This window comes from Oncorhynchus masou, chromosome 24 (genome assembly GCF_036934945.1).
Source record: "Oncorhynchus masou masou isolate Uvic2021 chromosome 24, UVic_Omas_1.1, whole genome shotgun sequence".
NCBI lineage: Eukaryota > Metazoa > Chordata > Actinopteri > Salmoniformes > Salmonidae > Oncorhynchus > Oncorhynchus masou.
The window spans coordinates 110,193,709-110,214,198 of record NC_088235.1 but is presented as its reverse complement, the minus strand read 5'-3'; the positions used below and the strand labels follow the sequence as shown (position 1 = coordinate 110,214,198).

Here is a 20,490-nt window from a genome sequence, read left to right as displayed (position 1 = left end):
TTTCTTATGTTACATTCTTATTCTAAAATGGATTCGCATTTTCCACACATCAATCTACACACAACACCCCAGATATGTTTTTACTTATTTAAATTAGTATTCAGACCCTTCGCTATGAGACTCGAAATTGAGCTCAGGTGCATCCTGTTTCCATTGATCATGCTTGAGGTGTTTCTACAACTCAATTGTAGTCCACCTGTGGTAAATGAATGATTTGGAAAGGAGCACACACCTTTCTATATAAGGTCTATATAAAAAAAACAAGCCATGAGGTTGAAGGAATTAGCCGTAGAGCTCCGAGACAGGATTGTGTCGAGGCACCATTCTGGGAAAGGGTACCAAAACATGTCTGCAATATTGAAGTTCCTCAAGGACACGGTGGCCAAATTACAATTGTGGCTAAATGTAAGAAGTTTGGGAACACCAAGACTCTTCCTAGAGATGGACGCCCTGCGAAACACAACCCAACCAAGCCTCACTGCTTCTTGACAAAATGCCCACTTAACCCGGAAGCCAGCCGCATCAATGTGTCGGAGGAAACACTGTGTACCTGGCGACCATGTCAGTGTGCACTACGTACGGCCAGCCACAGGAGTCGCTAGTTCGTAATGGGACAAGGACATCCCTGCGCCGCCCCGTGGGTCTCCCAGTCACAGGCCGGCTGCGACAGAGCCTGGACTCGAACCCAGAATCTCTAGTGGCACAGCTCACACTGCGATGCAGTGCCTTAGACCATTGTGCCACTAGGGAGGCCCCCGTGGTGATGTTTTTCAGCGGATGGGACTGGGAGAGGATCGAGGGAAAGATCAACGGAGTAAAGTACAGAGATCCCTGATGAAAACCTCCTCCAGAGTGCTCAGGACCTCAGACTGGGGCGTGAGTTCATCTTCCAACAGGACAATGACCCTTAGCACACAGCCAAGACAATGCAGGAGTGGCTTTGGGACAATTCTCTGAATGTCCTCAAGTGGCCCAGCCAGTGGCCGGACTTGAACCCGATCGAACATCTCTGGAGAGACCTGAAAATAGCTGTGCAGCGACGCTCCCCATCCAACCTGACAGAGCTTGAGAGGATCTGCAGAGAAGAATGGGAGAATGTCCCCAAATACAGATGTGCCAAGCTTGTGGCATCTTACCCAAGACTCATGGCTGTAATCACTGCCAAAGGTGCTTCAACAAAGTACTGAGTAAGGGGTCTGAAGGTAGATGTGATATTTCAGTTACTTTTTTATTTTTTTTTAAATTTGAAACTAAATCCTGTTTTTTACTTTGTCGTTTTGGAGTATTGAGGGTGAGAAAAAAAACGATTTAATCAATATTAGAATAAGGCTAACGCTAATAACGCTAGGCTACCTGCCGCCCCAGGTCATACCAAGGATCATTTTGGTATTTGATTTTGAATTTTAAGACTTAAAAAAAAATTGCAATTTTGGGGGGATCATTTTTATTTGGCCTTACTGCTTTTATCCCATACAAACACTTTGAATAACAGATTCACTACATGGACCAGATAGTAAACCCCCCCCCCAAAAAAAAAATATAAACAAAGTTTGTTCTGAAGTGTCTGTCCTTTATCTGAGAGATATTAGAAAGATCACGATTGTTGTTTCTGCTGTGTTTAACCCCTTATTTTTGGCACTAAACAGTCTCCATATATACTTCCATTCATTGTTTTTGAACTGGTACCAAGGGATCTTCAGACATGTCTAGAGCAAAACAACCGACATGAACGTGCTTGTGAGAGTCTCACCTTTCATAACAAACAATGCTCTAGCTCTGTCACCTTTCCATAGAGGGGTCATGACAAACACCGCTCTCGCTCTGTCACCTTTCCATAGAGGGGTCATGACAAACACCGCTCTCGCTCTGTCACCTTTCCATAGAGGGGTCATGACAAACAACGCTCTAGCTCTGTCACCTTTCCATAGAGGGGTCATGACAAACACCACTCTCGCTCTGTCACCTTTCCATAGAGGGGTCATGACAAACAACGCTCTAGCTCTGTCACCTTTCCATAGAGGGGTCATGACAAACGCCGCTCTCGCTCTGTCACCTTTCCATAGAGGGGTCATGACAAACGCCGATCTCGCTCTGTCACCTTTCCATAGAGGGGTCATGACAAACACCGCTCGAGCTCTGTCACCTTTCCATAGAGGGGTCATGACAAACACCGCTCTCGCTCTGTCACCTTTCCATAGAGGGGTCATGACAAACACCGCTCTCGCTCTGTCACCTTTCCATAGAGGGGTCATGACAAAAAATGCTCTAGCTCTGTCACCTTTCCATAGAGGGGTCATGACAAACAATGCTCTAGCTCTGTCACCTTTCACAGCAGATGTGAAAGTGTGACCGTCAGCTGAAGTGAGCGATTGAGACGCAGCCAATGCACAACAGATATCTCTATCTTAAACTGATAGAATTTTATGGAGATGTTTTTTATTTTATTTGACCTTTATTTTACTAGGCAAGTCAGTTAAGAACAAATTTTTTTTTCAATGACGGCCTAGGAACAGTGGGTTAACTGCCTGTTCAGGGGCAGTAACCTTTCGGTTACTAGTCCAACGCTCTAACCACTAGGCTACCTACCGCCCCTCCACTCTAACCACTAGGCTACCCTACCACCTCTACACTCTAACCACTAGGCTACCCTGAGATGTTTTTATTATGCTAATTATATGTTCACGGGGGTGCGGAAACTGACTGTTTCCTCTCATAGCAGCAGAGTTTAACTGATTGATTGCCTGACTGATTGTCTTGTCTGTTTCCTCTTTCAACATCAGATAACATAGCCGCAGAGCTGGAGGCTAACCTGGGTCAACTGGAGGAGATAACAGGCAACCTGACCATCAAGAGAGCCTATGCTCTTGTCTCTCTCTCCTTCCTCCGCAAGCTACGCGTCATCCGTGGAGAGACGCCGACCCAAGATGGGTAGGTCTTGAGTAGTAGCGCGCTATATCGCACTTGGGTTTGAAACGTTGCCTGAATTAACATGGTACCTGAGAGACCAGTGTGCAGATTTATGATTTTGTTCTACTGCTTTAGGCTTGTTGTTCATTTTCTCAACCTCTCTCTCTATGTACTTTATCAGGAACTACTCGTTCTATGCTTTGGACAACCAGAACCTGCGTCAGCTGTGGGACTGGAACAAACACAACCTCACCATCCTCCAGGGACGCATGTTCTTCCTTCACAACTCCAAGCTGTGCATGTCTGAGATCCGCAAGATGGAGGTGGTGACAGGCACTAAGGAGAGAGGCATCAAGAATGACATCGGCAGGACCGATGGAGACCAGGCCTCCTGTAAGACCAGCCAACGTGGAACTTTAGACAAACATGATCGTATTATGTGACCCGAGCGGCTTGATTTTGGTCTTATGTAGCAACATTTGAAATGGTGTTTTTTGCATTGGATAAAAGTAGAGACTCGGAGCTACAAAATGGAATATCATACACTATAGTTGAGGAACAATAGGAAAGTAATTATGCTTTTAACTTTTGAGAAAATGGCCCTTGACTGTTTTGGTACCGACTCGATAGTTCTATGTCTACACCTATTCAGCATAATTCACAACCTCTTAAGCTTTAGCCCCACCCATCTCTTTAAGGAGTCACATGTGAGGCCATGTGCTAAACAGAGTGAGTAAGGTAATGTTCTAAACAACCAAAGAGTTCAAGACTAAAAGCTTGTTTGTACTACGGGTGTGTTTGTGAATTTAATCTGGAGTGTAACTCTGGGCGTTCGTAAACTCAAGAGTGTTGTCCGTTTGTTCAGAGAGCACACTGGATGCTCTGGCTGAAGAGTAGGGTTGATCCGTGCGTTCTTACCGAACAGCAGTCAAGCACCCAACCTAACTGGCTAACGTTGGCTAGCTTGCTAGCTACTTTCAGACACAAATGAGAGAACACCTCACTGACCATTTTACTCGCCCATAGCTGGTTAGGCTGTCTTTTTGTTATCCAGAGTGTTGGTGACTGCAACTGAGCTGCTGGCAACAATTTAATGACGTTTTTTTTGCCAACGTTTACTGACACGTCCATATTCAACGGGTGTTGAGCATTCGTAAATTTGTCTGTTCTTCTGCGCTCTGGCACACTCAGACGAGAGTGCTCTGAAATCAGAGTAGATAATCAAAGCGAATTTAGCAGCTACGACAGTTGTGGCAGTGACGTCATAAACATTCTATTGAAATATATAACCAGGCAAAAGTTTGGACACCTACTCATTCAAGGGTTTTTCTTCATTTTTACTATTTTCTACGTTTTAGAAAATTGAAAACAGTTACAAATAAAGAAAAACCCTTTAATGAGTAGGTGTGCCCAACATTTTGACTGGTACTGCAGTTACTTGCATAGTGGAGTCTTTTGTTTAGACATGTAGCTAGCTAGCTAAACAATGAACCATAATCCCAATTTACAACTTTACTACCCTGCAGGAATCTGCAAGTAGTTAACCAAACAGGTTCAATGTTAGCTAGCTAACTTTAGGTGATAACTAGCAATGCAAATGGCTCTGAGATACAAATAATATTACTACACAGATCATACATGTAATGTAAGCTAGCTAGCCAGCCAGCTAACATTAGCTAGCTAGCTAGCTAGCAATACACTTTAACTTGATGACTTTTTGGCAAAATGAGAAACGTGTCATATCTGAAAATGTAGCTAGCGAGACTATCTTACTCGTATACATGGATGGACGCTTCTCCCTCTCTGTCACGGATGCCATGGAAGCCCTTAGTTTGAAGATGTAATCCGGAGACAGGTGTTTTATACAACAGTCTTCTGTGTTCTCATTTCGACTGCATTTTGATAAATGAAATAAAAAAAGAAGTTTACGTTCAAATAGCTCTCCTGTGAAGTAGTGATGCTCGACATGCACCTAGTTTCCTGAAACGAGTCACCATATAGTCGTCATGTAGCAGACATATTTACCCAAGGCGTCTCATACAGTTAACATTTACTATCGAGTGTTTAGTGATCCTTTATGGCTCAGTTGATAGAGCATAGAGCCTGACGCTATGAAAATGGATGCTCGCAATGACTGTAAGTTGCTTTGGATAAAAGTGGTCAGTAGGTCAGTCCTCCAATCTGTATTGGGTTGTTTCAGTTACTTAGCATTTTTAGTAACCTCTTCTACAATATGGCTATTCTCCCACCTCTCTGATTCGCCCTGATCACTCCTGTCCTTAAGCTCTGTTTGTCTCTGTTTCTTGGTCACCAGGTGAGACCCAGTTCCTGAATTTCACCACAGTGCGCACACAGTCGGACAAGATCCTCCTCAAGTGGGAACCCTTCTGGCCGCCAGACTATAGAGACCTACTGGGCTTCATGGTCCTCTACAAAGAGGCGTAAGTATAAAACGATACATGAGTGAGTTATGCCCTTGCCCTGTGGGACAAGGTTACTATCTCCTAGAGCTAGAGATGCCTTGGTCAACTGTAACTGCTGTTATTGTGAAGTGGAAACATCTAGGGGCAACATTGTCTCAGCCGCGAAGTGCTAGGTCATACAATCTCACAGAACGGGCCCCGCCCAGTGCTGAAAGCAGGTAGCGCGTAAAAATGGTCTGTCCTCGGTTGCAACACTCACTACCGAGATCCGAGCTGCCTCTGGAAGCAAATTCAGTACAAGAACTGCTCATCTGGAGCTTCATGAAATTAGTTTCCATGACTGAGCAGCCGCACACAAGCCTAAACTTACGATGCGCAATGCCAAGCGTCAGCTGGAAAGGTGTAAAGCTCGCCGCCATTGGTCTCTGGAGCAGTGGAAATGCATTCTCTGGAGTGATGAATCACGCTTCACCATCTTGCAGTCCAATGGCGAATCTGGGTTTGGCAAATGCTATCTGCTCGAATGCATAGTGTCAACTGTGAAATTTGGCGGGGGAGGAATGGGGCTGTTTTTCATGTTTCTGGCTCGGCCCCTTAGTTCCAGTGATGGGAAATCTTAACGCTGCAGCGTACAATGACATTCTAGACGATTCTGTACTTCCGACTTTGTGGCCAAAGCCCTTTCCTGTTTCAGCATGACAATGCCCGGATGCGCAAAGTGAGGTCCATACAGAAAGGATTTGTCAAGATTGGTGTGGAAGACCTTGACTGGCATGCACAGAGCCCGGTCCTCAACCCCACCAAACACCTTTGGGATGAACTTGGAACGCCGACTGTGAGCCAGGACTAAATGCCCCAACATTAGTGCACGACCTCACTAATGCTCTTGTGGCTGAAGGGAAGCAAGTCCCTGCAGCAATGTTCCACCGTCTAGTAGAAAGCCTGGCCAGGCCTCCTCAGACGATCTCGTTGGTGAAGAAGCCAGACGTGGAGGTCCTGGGTTGGCGTGGTTACACGTGGTCTGCGGTTGTCAGGCCGGTTGCATGTACTTCCAAATTCTCTAAAACAACGTGAAAGTGGCTTATGATAGACAAATAACAATTCTGCAGTCAGTATGCCAATTCCACGCTCCCTCAACTTGAGACATCAGTGGCTTTTTTTATGTGACAAAACTGCACATTTTAGAGTGGCCTTTTATTGTCTTCAGCACAGGGTGTAATGATCAGGCTGTTTAATCAGCTTCTTGATATGCCACACCTGTCAGGTGGATGGATTGTCTTGGTAAGAGAGAAATGCTCACTAACAGGGATGTAAACACATTTGTGCCCGAAATTTGAAAGAAATTAGCTTTTTGGCGTATGGAAATATTCCTGTGATCTTCTATTTCATGAAACATGGGACCAACACTATATGTGTTGTTTATATTTTTGTCCAGTATAATTACAAATAATTAGCATATTGACCACAAGAAGCCCAAACCGATATGCTTGACTAAAACAATAATTTTAAACCTTGCTTACATTTGTATACGATCACGTGTGTCTCTCTCTTATGTCTGAGGATATTCGGGAACAGATTTCTTAAATTAAAATTACTTGGAGCTGATTTCCTGCTGTTTTAGTTGTTTTTTTTAAATGTCCAACAACAACAACAACTTTTTTGTTGTTGCTCAGAAGGCTTGGGGGGGCCAATAACTTGGTGGGCCAAACCCTGCTGTAAAGTGTCAAAAGTGTTGAATCGAAAGGTGTGCAGTTTATATTGGAGCTTCCATGACTATTGAGATCGGACAGCAGTCTCTAATGGTGTAGATTAGAGTAGCGAGTGGTAGCCGGCTAGTAGCAGTAACAGTCATTTCTCCACTTGTAGTATGTCAATGTCTTTCTGTCCTCTCCGTCTCCAGGCCTTATAAGAACGTGACAGAGTTTGATGGCCAGGATGCGTGCGGCTCTAACAGCTGGGTGATAGCTGACGTCGACCCTCCACCCCGGGCCACGGAGGGGAAAGAGCAGGCGGAGCCTGGCTTCCTCATCCATCCCATGAAGCCCTGGACCCAGTACGCCATCATGGTCAAGACCCAGCTCTCCGCCTCAGACGAACACCAGGTCCTCGGGGCCAAGAGCGAAATCATCTACGTCCGCACCAATGCCACCAGTGAGTCACAAACACCGTCCTCCGTCCTTACAACATTCTACTTCTGAGTCACAAACACAGTCCTCCGTCCTTACAACATTCTACTACTGAGTCACAAACACAGTCCTCTGTCCTTACAACATTCTACTTCTGAGTCACAAACACCGTCCTCCGTCCTTACAACATTCTACTACTGAGTCACAAACACAGTCCTCCGTCCTTACAACATTCTACTACTGAGTCACAAACACAGTCCTCTGTCCTTACAACATTCTACTACTGAGTCACAAACACAGTCCTCCGTCCTGACAGCATTCTTCTACTGAGTCACAAACACAGTCCTCTGTCCTTACAACATTCTACTACTGAGTCACAAACACAGTCCTCCGTCCTTACAACATTCTACTACTGAGTCACAAACACAGTCCTCTGTCCTTACAACATTCTACTACTGAGTCACAAACACAGTCCTCCGTTCTTACAACATTCTACTACTGTGTTTGTGACTCAGTAGTCCTGACAGCATTCTACTACATTGTTATCTGATAATTGTGACATTTTATTTTCAGCAAGACCATAAACATTTTCACTGACAAAAAAGGTAATCTCTAATGTTGTTGTATATAACCCACATAAAGCAAGGTAGGAGCTTCGGTTTCAATGGAACCATCATTACTGAAAGTACAGACACGTTTACCTAGGGGGGTGTTTGTGGATCGACTAGTCTCAATAGCGAGAGGGGCCACTCCATATCTACATTTAGAAAACTAGCTTTGAATATGGTTGAAACGCACACAGGGTTCTGCCCTGGTAATTTAAAAGGCAGTCGGTGAGCATTTTGTTACTTTCTGGTTGGTTTATCAGTTGGTACCACTTGCGTTCATTGCTCTCTAAAAGTGCTTATTCAAAAGCATTACGGTAATTTCTAGAATACACTCTGTCCGTATCAGTGAGGCGAGCCATATGGGCGGAATTAAAAAAGGCTTGGACATGGTACTGTAAAGAAAACATATTTGCAGTTGCAACATCACAAGCCCATTAAAATGAAGTGTTTACATAGACGTTCATTTGGCATGCTGCAAAATCTCTGCCAATTTAAAAATATATATATATAAAATTTAAAAAATGCATAGCTGCTGGTGATGCCATGGAATTTTCCAGCCCATGTAATTTTGAATAGCAACATTTGACATGTATTTACCCACACCAAGGTCAAATCTGCAGCACTATTCAAAACACAGTTAACACCAGTATAATTTGTCCCCATACTGCTCCAGCAGACATAATACGAGGTAGCACCTATGAATCAAACCGTTTTAGTGAAACATTTTAAAAGGTAGGCCAACCATGACTTTACTCTTTACAATTTACATGGTAAATACACGCTATGTACTTAACGGACACAATGTAATCCTAGATGACAGACTATAGAAGCTGGCTGTTATCCACCAATAGGTCCCCTCCAGCCCCAGTCTGACAACAATCCTTACTCTTAACTCAAGCAATGTTGATCTTGTTGTTAACAGTCCTTCCGCATTAACTCTAGCAATGTTGATCTTGTTGTTAAGTCCTTCCGCTTAACTCTAGCAATGTTGATCTTGTTGTTAAGTCCTTCCGCTTAACTCAAGCAATGTTGATCTTGTTGTTAAGTCCTTCCGCATTAACTCTAGCAATGTTGATGTTGTTGTTAACAGTCCTTCCCCTTAACTCTAGCAATGTTGATCTTGTTGTTAAGTCCTTCCGCTTAACTCAAGCAATGTTGATCTTGTTGTTAACAGTCCTTCCGCATTAACTCTAGCAATGTTGATGTTGTTGTTAACAGTCCTTCCCCTTAACTCTAGCAATGTTGATCTTGTTGTTAAGTCCTTCCGCTTAACTCTAGCAATGTTGTTCTTGTTGTTAAATGTCCTTCCGCTTAACTCTAGCAATGTTGTTCTTGTTGTTAAATGTCCTTCCGCTTAACTCTAGCAATGTTGTTCTTGTTGTTAAATGTCCTTCCGCTTAACTCTAGCAATGTTGTTCTTGTTGTTAAATGTCCTTCCGCTTAACTCTAGCAATGTTGTTCTTGTTGTTAAATGTCCTTCCGCTTAACTCAAGCAATGTTGATGTTGTTGTTATTTCAGAGCCGTCCGTGCCACTGGACCCCATCTCCTCGTCCAACTCGTCCTCTCAAATCATCCTGAAGTGGAAACCTCCCACGGATCCCAACGGGAACATCACTCACTACCTGGTGTACTGTCAGCAGCAGCCCGAGGACAGCGACCTCTACAAGTTCGATTACTGTCAGAAAGGTGAGACGTGGAGGATTGTCATTTTTCACGTGATTATTTCATATTACAGTTTAGGAAAGGATCCATCAATCGTGTCAGATGATCTCATGGGTCTTGTCTGATGATCTGTTGACCAATGAGAACGGGATTTGTGGGTCATCTCCTATTTTGGTGCAGATGTGACATTTGGGACCATTGGGATTCAGTTTAACTGTCTTTTGTCTGTCTGTCTGTAGGAATGAAGCTGCCGTCGCGGGCTCCTACCCACCTGGACACTGAAGAGGAACAGAAATGGAACCAAACAGACGAGCCTGGGCCAGGGAGCCGTTGCTGTTCCTGCCCCAAAACAGAGACCCAGCTTAAGAAGGAGGCTGATGAGTCTGACTACCGCAAGACCTTTGAAAACTACATCCACAACGAAGTGTTTGAACCCAGGTAGGATTATAGCAGAGTTACACTACACTAACAAAAGTATGTGGACACCTGCTCGTAAAACATCTCATTCCAAAATCAGGGGGCATTAATATGGAGTGTACCTATGATGAAAATTACAGGCCTCATCTTTTTAAGTGGGAGAACTTGCACAATTGGTGGCTGACTAAATACTTATTTTGCCCCACTGTAAGTGAAGTATAGACAGTCTGATGGCAGGTAGGCCCTGAACACAGCTGATCTCTCATTCCTCCAGAACAACACCTGCTGTAAGCAACTCTTCTGACAATGGGTAAGCCAATGGCGTTCAAGTGCTGGTGTTAATGCCCAGCCCCTCCTCACCTTGTCAGCCAATCAGAACACAACAACCAGCAGCTCTATGTCAGTGGTGGAATGCGTAATTTGATGCACTAATTCGTTGGGGGGGTGGTGACGAAACTTGCTCGCCCTCCCCACCTCCTCTCTGTGCTTCCAATCCTGTGTTTGTGTGTTAATTCACAACTATCAATGCTCTCGCCTTGGTGGAGAGCTCTGGGAAAATGTCTTTCCCTCTGTGTGACAATTGAAATGCCTGCTCAACCCAAGCATGATGATGGGAGCGTCAGCGCTGTGAAGAAGACCGTGGTTTAATTAGTAAAAGCCTCTATGAGTTCTGTTCCCCTTTGATGGTAATTCCAGGAATATGTGAGAAGAGATGAATTGTGTAGCGTTCTGTAGCGTCGGCACCAGAGGCTCTTTGGCAGGTGGACCAGCTGGCTTTCAGACGCGCTGTTGACAGGCCCCTGGGCTGACACACACCCTCCCCGTTTAAGGCATGTGTATAGATGCTGAGATGAGTCATGGGAAATCACTATCTGAGTCGGTCTCGTCTGCTTTGCCGCGGTTTCAAGCGGTGTGGTCCGGCCTTGGCTCTTCTGCTTTAACTCACCAGTCACAAGAGATGTTATCGTTTCTACTACAGCCGAGCTGTAATTTAGTAGCGAGCTGGTGGGGTGGGGTGGGGGATTACAGTGTCTGGGCCCTGACTGTGAGTGGTCTGTTGCTGTTATTCACACAGTCACAGGAACACTGTGCTACGTCCCTCCCTCAGGCAAGGGCCCCGCTCTCCTATTGTTTGGCCCTGGATGTGTGTGTGTTCTAGCGTGCTATCCAGCTAGCCTGTGTGACGTGTGTGTCCCTGTTTACGCTCTGTTCCGGAACCCAGCTGCAGAGGGAGAGGGGGGTCGTCTGGTGCCCCCATCCCACCTACACCCCTCCTTTCCCATGGGAGTGATTATTGTACCCGTTACCATCCGTTCATGCAGACTGCTGCCCTGCCGTTTAGACTGCTCCACACATAGTGTTCAGACCTCCACACATAAACTAACACGATTTAGATCTACACACACACACACACACACACACACACACACACACACACACACACACACACACACACACACACACACACACACACCCCTCAGCTGGGGTTTAATCCTGTGTCTGAGTGGAAGACATGGTAATTATGGAACAGGAAGTGAACAAGGAGATCAGAGCAAGACAACAGTACCACACTACTCCTAATTCCCCCCTTCCCCCTCAACCTTACTGGTCCGGCAGAGCAAGACAACAGTACCACACTACTCCTAGTTCCCCCCTTCCCCCTCAACCTTACTGGTCCGGCAGAGCAAGACAACAGTACCACACTACTCCTAGTTCCCCCCTTCCCCCTAAACCTTACTGGTCCGGCAGAGCAAGACAACAGTACCACACTACTCCTAGTTCCCCCCTTCCCCCTAAACCTTACTGGTCCGGCAGAGCCAGACAACAGTACCACACTACTCCTAATTCCCCCCTTCCCCCTAAACCTTACTGGTGTGGCAGAGCAAGACAACAGTACCACACTACTCCTAGTTCCCCCCTTCCCCCTCAACCTTACTGGTGTGGCAGAGCAAGACAACAGTACCACACTACTCCTAATTCCCCCCTTCCCCCTCAACCTTACTGGTCCGGCAGAGCAAGACAACAGTACCACACTACTCCTAATTCCCCCCTTCCCCCTAAACCTTACTGGTGTGGCAGAGCAAGACAACAGTACCACGCTACTCCTAATTCCCCCCTTCCCCCTCAACCTTACTGGTCCGGCAGAGCAAGACAACAGTACCACACTACTCCTAATTCCCCCCTTCCCCCTAAACCTTACTGGTCCGGCAGAGCAAGACAACAGTACCACACTACTCCTAATTCCCCCCCTTCCCCCTAAACCTTACTGGTCCGGCAGAGCAAGACAACAGTACCACACTACTCCTAATTCCCCCCTTCCCCCTAAACCTTACTGGTCCGGCAGAGCAAGACAACAGTACCACACTACTCCTAATTCCCCCCTTCCCCCTCAACCTTACTGGTGTGGCAGAGCAAGACAACAGTACCACACTACTCCTAGTTCCCCCCTTCCCCCTAAACCTTACTGGTGTGGCAGAGCAAGACAACAGTACCACACTACTCCTAATTCCCCCCTTCCCCCTAAACCTTACTGGTCCGGCAGAGCAAGACAACAGTACCACACTACTCCTAATTCCCCCCTTCCCCCTAAACCTTACTGGTGTGGCAGAGCAAGACAACAGTACCACACTACTCCTAGTTCCCCCCTTCCCCCTCAACCTTACTGGTCCGGCAGAGCAAGACAACAGTACCACACTACTCCTAGTTCCCCCCTTCCCCCTCAACCTTACTGGTCCGGCAGAGCAAGACAACAGACAACAGTACCACACTACTCCTAGTTCCCCCCTTCCCCCTCAACCTTACTGGTCCGGCAGAGCAAGACAACAGTACCACACTACTCCTAGTTCCCCCCTTCCCCCTCAACCTTACTGGTCCGGCAGAGCAAGACAACAGTACCACACTACTCCTAATTCCCCCCTTCCCCCTACAACCTTACTGGTGTGGCAGAGCAAGACAACAGTACCACACTACTCCTAATTCCCCCCTTCCCCCTAAACCTTACTGGTGTGGCAGAGCAAGACAACAGTACCACACTACTCCTAATTCCCCCCTTCCCCCTAAACCTTACTGGTCCGGCAGAGCAAGACAACAGTACCACACTACTCCTAATTCCCCCCTTCCCCCTAAACCTTACTGGTCCGGCAGAGCAAGACAACAGTACCACACTACTCCTAATTCCCCCCCTTCCCCCTAAACCTTACTGGTGTGGCAGAGCCAGACAACAGTACCACACTACTCCTAATTCCCCCCCTTCCCCCTAAACCTTACTGGTGTGGCAGAGCCAGACAACAGTACCACACTACTCCTAATTCCCCCCTTCCCCCTCAACCCTACTGGTCCGGCAGAGCAAGACAACAGTACCACACTACTCCTAATTCCCCCCTTCCCCCTAAATCTTACTGGTCCGGCAGAGCATGACAACAGTACCACACTACTCCTAATTCCCCCCTTCCCCCTAAACCTTACTGGTCCGGCAGAGCAAGACAACAGTACCACACTACTCCTAATTCCCCCCTTCCCCCTAAACCTTACTGGTCCGGCAGAGCAAGACAACAGTACCACACTACTCCTAATTCCCCCCTTCCCCCTAAACCTTACTGGTCCGGCAGAGCAAGACAACAGTACTACACTACTCCTAATTCCCCCCTTCCCCCTCAACCTTACTGGTCCGGCAGAGCAAGACAACAGTACCACACTACTCCTAATTCCCCCCTTCCCCCTAAACCTTACTGGTCCGGCAGAGCAAGACAACAGTACCACACTACTCCTAGTTCCCCCCTTCCCCCTAAACCTTACTGGTCCGGCAGAGCAAGACAACAGACAACAGTACCACACTACTCCTAATTCCCCCCTTCCCCCTAAACCTTACTGGTCCGGCAGAGCAAGACAACAGTACCACACTACTCCTAGTTCCCCCCTTCCCCCTAAACCTTACTGGTCCGGCAGAGCAAGACAACAGTACCACACTACTCTAGTTCCCCCTTCCCCCTCAACCTTACTGGTCCGGCAGAGCCAGACAACAGTACCACACTACTCCTAGTTCCCCCCTTCCCCCTCAACCTTACTGGTCCGGCAGAGCAAGACAACAGTACCACACTACTCCTTATTCCCCCCTTCCCCCTCAACCTTACTGGTCCGGCAGAGCAAGACAACAGACAACAGTACCACACTACTCCTAATTCCCCCCTTCCCCCTAAACCTTACTGGTCCGGCAGAGCAAGACAACAGTACCACACTACTCCTAATTCCCCCCTTCCCTCTAAACCTTACTGGTGTGGCAGAGCAAGACAACAGTACCACACTACTCCTAATTCCCCCCTTCCCCCTAAACCTTACTGGTCCGGCAGAGCATGACAACAGTACCACACTACTCCTAATTCCCCCCTTCCCCCTAAACCTTACTGGTCCGGCAGAGCAAGACAACAGTACCACACTACTCCTAATTCCCCCCTTCCCCCTAAACCTTACTGGTCCGGCAGAGCAAGACAACAGTACCACACTACTCCTAATTCCCCCTTCCCCTAAACCTTACTGGTCCGGCAGAGCAAGACAACAGTACTACACTACTCCTAATTCCCCCCTTCCCCCTCAACCTTACTGGTCCGGCAGAGCAAGACAACAGTACCACACTACTCCTAATTCCCCCTTCCCCTAAACCTTACTGGTCCGGCAGAGCAAGACAACAGTACCACACTACTCCTAGTTCCCCCCTTCCCCCTAAACCTTACTGGTCCGGCAGAGCAAGACAACAGACAACAGTACCACACTACTCCTAATTCCCCCCTTCCCCCTAAACCTTACTGGTCCGGCAGAGCAAGACAACAGTACCACACTACTCCTAGTTCCCCCCTTCCCCCTAAACCTTACTGGTCCGGCAGAGCAAGACAACAGTACCACACTACTCCTAGTTCCCCCCTTCCCCCTCAACCTTACTGGTCCGGCAGAGCCAGACAACAGTACCACACTACTCCTAGTTCCCCCCTTCCCCCTCAACCTTACTGGTCCTGCAGAGCAAGACAACAGTACCACACTACTCCTTATTCCCCCCTTCCCCCTCAACCTTACTGGTCCGGCAGAGCAAGACAACAGACAACAGTACCACACTACTCCTAATTCCCCCCTTCCCCCTAAACCTTACTGGTCCGGCAGAGCAAGACAACAGTACCACACTACTCCTAATTCCCCCCTTCCCTCTAAACCTTACTGGTGTGGCAGAGCAAGACAACAGTACCACACTACTCCTAATTCCCCCCTTCCCCCTCAACCTTACTGGTCCGGCAGAGCAAGACAACCGACAACAGTAGAGTGAATATATATGACGCTTTTATCCAAAGTGGCATCCATTTTGTGTATGGGTGGTCCTGGGAATTGAACCCACTGTCCCAGTGTTGCAAGCACCATGCTCTACTAACTGAGCTACAGAGGACCATGTGACTGGATAGACTGTTTGTGACCCAGTACTGACCTGGTTCAGACCTGGCTAGGTTCTGTTCTGATGCCATTTTGGGAGGTCTGTTGTTCTACTGACTGTCTGTATTTATCTGGTAGTGTAGTGACATGGCCAACATTGGGCAGTGTGTTCAGTGGTGCTGTCTGTCTGTCGGCGGCGCTGTCTGTCTGTCAGTGATGCTGTCGGTCAGTGGTGCTGTCTTTCAGTCTGTCCATCTGTCTGTCGGTGGTGCTGTTAGTGGTGCTGTCTATCCGCCTGTCTGTGGTGGTGTCTGTCTGTCAGTGGTGCTGTCTTTCAGTCTGTCCATCTGTCTGTCTGTGGTGGTGTCTGTCTGTCTGTGGTGCTGCCTGTCTGTCTGTGGTGCTGTCTGTCTGTCTGTGGTGCTGTCTGTCTGTCTGTGGTGCTGCCTGTCTGTCTGTGGTGCTGCCTGTCTGTCTGTGGTGCTGCCTGTCTGTCTGTGGTGCTGCCTGTCTGTCTGTCCATCTGTCGGTCTGTGGTGCTGCCTGTCTGTCTGTGGTGCTGCCTGTCTGTCTGTGGTGCCGCCTGTCTGTCTGTCCATCTGTCGGTCTGTGGTGCTGTGTATGTCTGTGGTGCTGTGTATGTCTGTGGTGCTGTGTATGTCTGTGGTGCTGTGTATGTCTGTGGTGCTGTGTATGTCTGTGGTGCTGTGTATGTCTGTGGTGCTGTCTATCTGTCAGTGGTGCGATCTTTCAGTCTGTCTGTGGTGCTGTCTGTCTGCCTGTGGTGCTGTCTGTCTGTGGTGCTATCTTTCAGTCTGTCCGTCTGTCTGTCTCATTGGTGCTGTTTGTCTGTGGTGATGTCCGTCTGGTGCTGGCTGGCTGTCTGTCTTCTGTGGGCCCTCTCTGTCTGACCGTCCGTCTCTCCGTCCGTCCCTTGTCCGTGGTGCAGTCTCTGTCCCTCTGTCAGTCTGTCCATTGGTGCAGACTGTCTGTCGGGTTGTGTCTGTCTGTGGGGGCTGTCTGTCTTTCTGTCTGTTTGTCTGTGGTGCTGTCTGTATCAATGCATCACCCCCACACTGTCACAGCCAGCGTTCTGTAGACTCACTGTGACATCACAACTGTGTGCTCAGCCAGGCAGCCAGCGTTCTGAAGGCTCACTGTGACATCATAACTGTGTGCTCAGCCAGGCAGACAGCGTTCTGAAGACTCACTGTGACATCACAACTGTGGGCTCAGCCAGGCAGCCAGCGTTCTGAAGACTCACTGTGACATCACATCTGTGGGCTCAGCCAGGCAGCCAGCGTTCTGAAGACTCACTGTGACATCATAACTGTGGGCTCAGCCATGCAGCCAGCATTCTGAAGACTCACTGTGACATCACAACTGTGGGCTCAGCCATGCAGCCAGCATTCTGAAGACTCACTGTGACATCATAACTGTGTGCTCAGCCATGCATCCAGCGTTCTGAAGACTCACTGTGACATCATAACTGTGGGCTCAGCCAGGCAGCCAGCGTTCTGAAGACTCACTGTGACATCACAACTGTGGGCTCAGCCAGGCAGCCAGCGTTCTGAAGACTCACTGTGACATCACAACTGTGGGCTCAGCCAGGCAGCCAGCGTTCTGAAGACTCACTGTGACATCACAACTGTGTGCTCAGCCAGGCAGCCAGCGTTCTGAAGACTCACTGTGACATCATAACTGTGGGCTCAGCCAGGCAGCCAGCGTTCTGAAGACTCACTGTGACATCATAACTGTGTGCTCAGCCAGGCAGCCAGCGTTCTGAAGACTCACTGTGACATCATAACTGTGGGCTCAGCCATGCAGCCAGCGTTCTGAAGACTCACGGTGACATCATAACTGTGGGCTCAGCCATGCAGCCAGCGTTCTGAAGACTCACTGTGACATCACAACTGTGGGCTCAGCCAGGCAGCCAGCGTTCTGAACACTCACTGTGACATCATAACTGTGGGCTCAGCCGGGCAGCCAGCGTTCTGAAGACTCACGGTGACATCATAACTGTGGGCTCAGCCAGGCAGCCAGCGTTCTGAAGACTCACGGTGACAGATGGATAAAGCCACTCTATGCTGATGTCACCCTGCCTGCTGAGGAAGAAGTTGCCTCAGTCGAACCACGTGATCTGATCAAGCATCAGATTACCACGGGATCTGATCTAACAGTAGAGTACCACATGATCTGATCTAGCACCAGATTACGAACGTGATCTGATCTAGCACCAGATTACGAACGTGATCTGATCTAGCACCGGATTACGAACGGGATCTGATCTAGCATCGGAATTACCACGGGATCTGTTCTAACAGTAGAGTACCACGTGATCTGATCAAGCACCGGATTACGAACGTGATCTGATCTAGCACCAGATTACGAACGGGATCTGATCTAGCATCGGAATTACCACGGGATCTGTTCTAACAGTAGAGTACCACGTGATCTGATCAAGCACCGGATTACGAACGTGATCTGATCTAGCATCAGATTACCATCCCAAAATGTGAACCTCAACTATTAGGAAGATAAGAAAATAAAAAGCTGATTTTGGGCCCAGGGGGAAGTTGGAAATTCCCTCAACTCTCCGTAGTAGTAGGGTCATACTTGCTTGTTTATTAGGATCCCCATTTAGCTTTTGTAGAAGAAGCAGCTACTCTTCCTGGGGGTCTACATAAACACAGGACATGACAAGTAACTAAGCACTTGATACACTGATAGACAAGAACAGTCACACAAATCAAAAATACAACGCTATACAAACAATACAACTAAACTGTAGCTGCCATAGAAATAGAGGAGAAACCATATAAAAATCCTCTTATCAGCCACAACCTGTTCTGTTCTCAACACTGCTCAGTCTGTAGTCAACTCAAACTTAAACAAACCTAGTTGACTGGCTGGCTGCTAGGCGAGCAGAAGACTCTGTGGCTCCATCTGTTGGTGATGAGTGTAACTGCAGCCTGTCCACCCGGCTGACTGTGGAGGAGTCCAATCAAATTGTATTAGTCACATGCGCCGAATACAACAGGTGCCGAATACAACCTTACAATGAAATGCTTACTTACGAGCCCCTAACCAACAATGCAGTTAAAAAAAATGGATTAGAATTAAAGTAATTAAAGAGCAGCAGTAAAATAATGAGACTATATACAGGGTGTTACGGTACAGAGTCAATGTGGAGGCTATATACAGGGTGTTACGGTAGAGTCAATGTGGAGGCTATATACAGGGGGGTACCGGTACAGAGTCAATGTGGAGGCTATATACAGGGTACAGAGTCAATGTGGAGGCTATATACAGGGTACAGAGTCAATGTGGAGGCTATATACAGGGTACAGAGTCAATGTGGAGGCTATATACAGGGGGTTCCGGTACAGAGTCAATGTGGAGGCTATATACAGGGGAAACCGGTACAGAGTCAATGTGGAGGCTATATACAGGTGGTACCGGTACAGAGTCAATGTGGAGACTATATTCAGGGGGTACCGGTTCAGAGTCAATGTAGAGGCTATATACAGGGGGTACCGGTACAGAGTCAATGTGGAAGCTATATACAGGGGGCACCGGTACAGAGTCAATGTGGAGGCTATATACAGGGGGTACCGGTACAGAGTCAATGTAGAGGCTATATACAGGGGGTACCGGTACAGAGTCAATGTGGAGACTATATACAGGGGTACCGGTACCCCCTGTATATAGTCTCCACATTGACTCCCCCCCCTGTATATATAGCCTCCACATTGACTCTGTGGCCCGTACCCCCTGTATATAGTTTCCACAGGCTATATACAAGGGGCGTTCTGGTACAGAGTCAATGTGGAGGCTATATACAGGGGGTACCGGTACAGAGTCAATGTGGAGGCTATATACAGGGGGTACCGGTACAGAGTCAATGTGGAGGCTATATACAGGGGGTACCGGTACAGAGTCAATGTGGAGGCTATATACAGGGGGTACCGGTACAGAGTCAATGTAGAGGCTATATACAGGGGGTACCGGTACAGAGTCAATGTGGAGGCTATATACAGGGGGCACCGGTACAGAGTCAATGTGGAGGCTATATACAGGGGGTACCGGTACAGAGTCAATGTAGAGGCTATATACAGGGGGTACCGGTACAGAGTCAATGTAGAGGCTATATACAGGGGGTACTGGTACAGAGTCAATGTGGAGACTATATACAGGGGGTACCGGTACAGAGTCAATGTGGAGGCTATATACAGGGGGTACCGGTACAGAGTCAATGTGGAGGCTATATACAGGGGGTACCGGTACAGAGTCAATGTGGAGGCTATATACAGGGGGTACCGGTACAGAGTCAATGTGGAGGCTATATACAGGGGGTACCGGTACAGAGTCAATGTGGAGGCTATATACAGGGGGTACCGGTACAGAGTCAATGTGGAGGCTATATACAGGGGGTACCGGTACAGAGTCAATGTGGAGGCTATATACAAGGGGGGGTTCCGGTACAGAGTCAATGTGTGGGGACACTGGTAAGTTGAGGTAATATGTACATGTAGGTAGAGTTATTTAAAGTGACTATGCGTAGAAGATAACAACTGAGTAGCAGTGGTGTAAAAGAGGGGAGTGGGGGGGGGGGGGCAATGCAAATAGTCTGGGTAGCAATTTGATTAGGCGTGCAGGAGTCTTATAGCTTGGGGGTAGGAGCTGTTTAGAAGCCTCTTGGACCTAGACTTGGCGCTCCGAGTCAAGTAGATTGGTGTTGTAAAAGTCAGGCTGAGTTAAAGGACCTTGTGACCAGAGGACAAGACTACTTACTATAGACTCTAACTCACAACGCCTCTTTCTCTCATCACCTAACCTTGCATGGAGAAGAGTAGATCAATTCATGTAAACACCTTTTTGATTTAGGTGCTGTGTTGGGTTGTTAAAATGGGCTTTCTAGGTTGGAGAAACTAACG

General features: G+C 47.7%; 1 protein-coding gene across 2 annotated transcripts in view; it reads left to right on the top strand.

Moving 5' to 3' along the window:
• The window catches only part of insrb (insulin receptor b), a 195,948-nt gene that overhangs the window by 160,032 nt on the left and 15,426 nt on the right, over nucleotides 1-20,490 (top strand). The window contains exons 5-11 of one of the 2 annotated variants that reach the window (XM_064936126.1): nucleotides 2,781-2,928; nucleotides 3,089-3,300; nucleotides 5,222-5,348; nucleotides 7,231-7,481; nucleotides 9,584-9,751; nucleotides 9,967-10,165; nucleotides 10,419-10,454. In XM_064936126.1, coding sequence (XP_064792198.1) covers nucleotides 2,781-2,928; nucleotides 3,089-3,300; nucleotides 5,222-5,348; nucleotides 7,231-7,481; nucleotides 9,584-9,751; nucleotides 9,967-10,165; nucleotides 10,419-10,454 — 1,141 coding nt within the window. The remainder of the gene's footprint in view (nucleotides 1-2,780; nucleotides 2,929-3,088; nucleotides 3,301-5,221; nucleotides 5,349-7,230; nucleotides 7,482-9,583; nucleotides 9,752-9,966; nucleotides 10,166-10,418; nucleotides 10,455-20,490) is intronic. The other variant, XM_064936127.1, reaches the window with a different exon arrangement.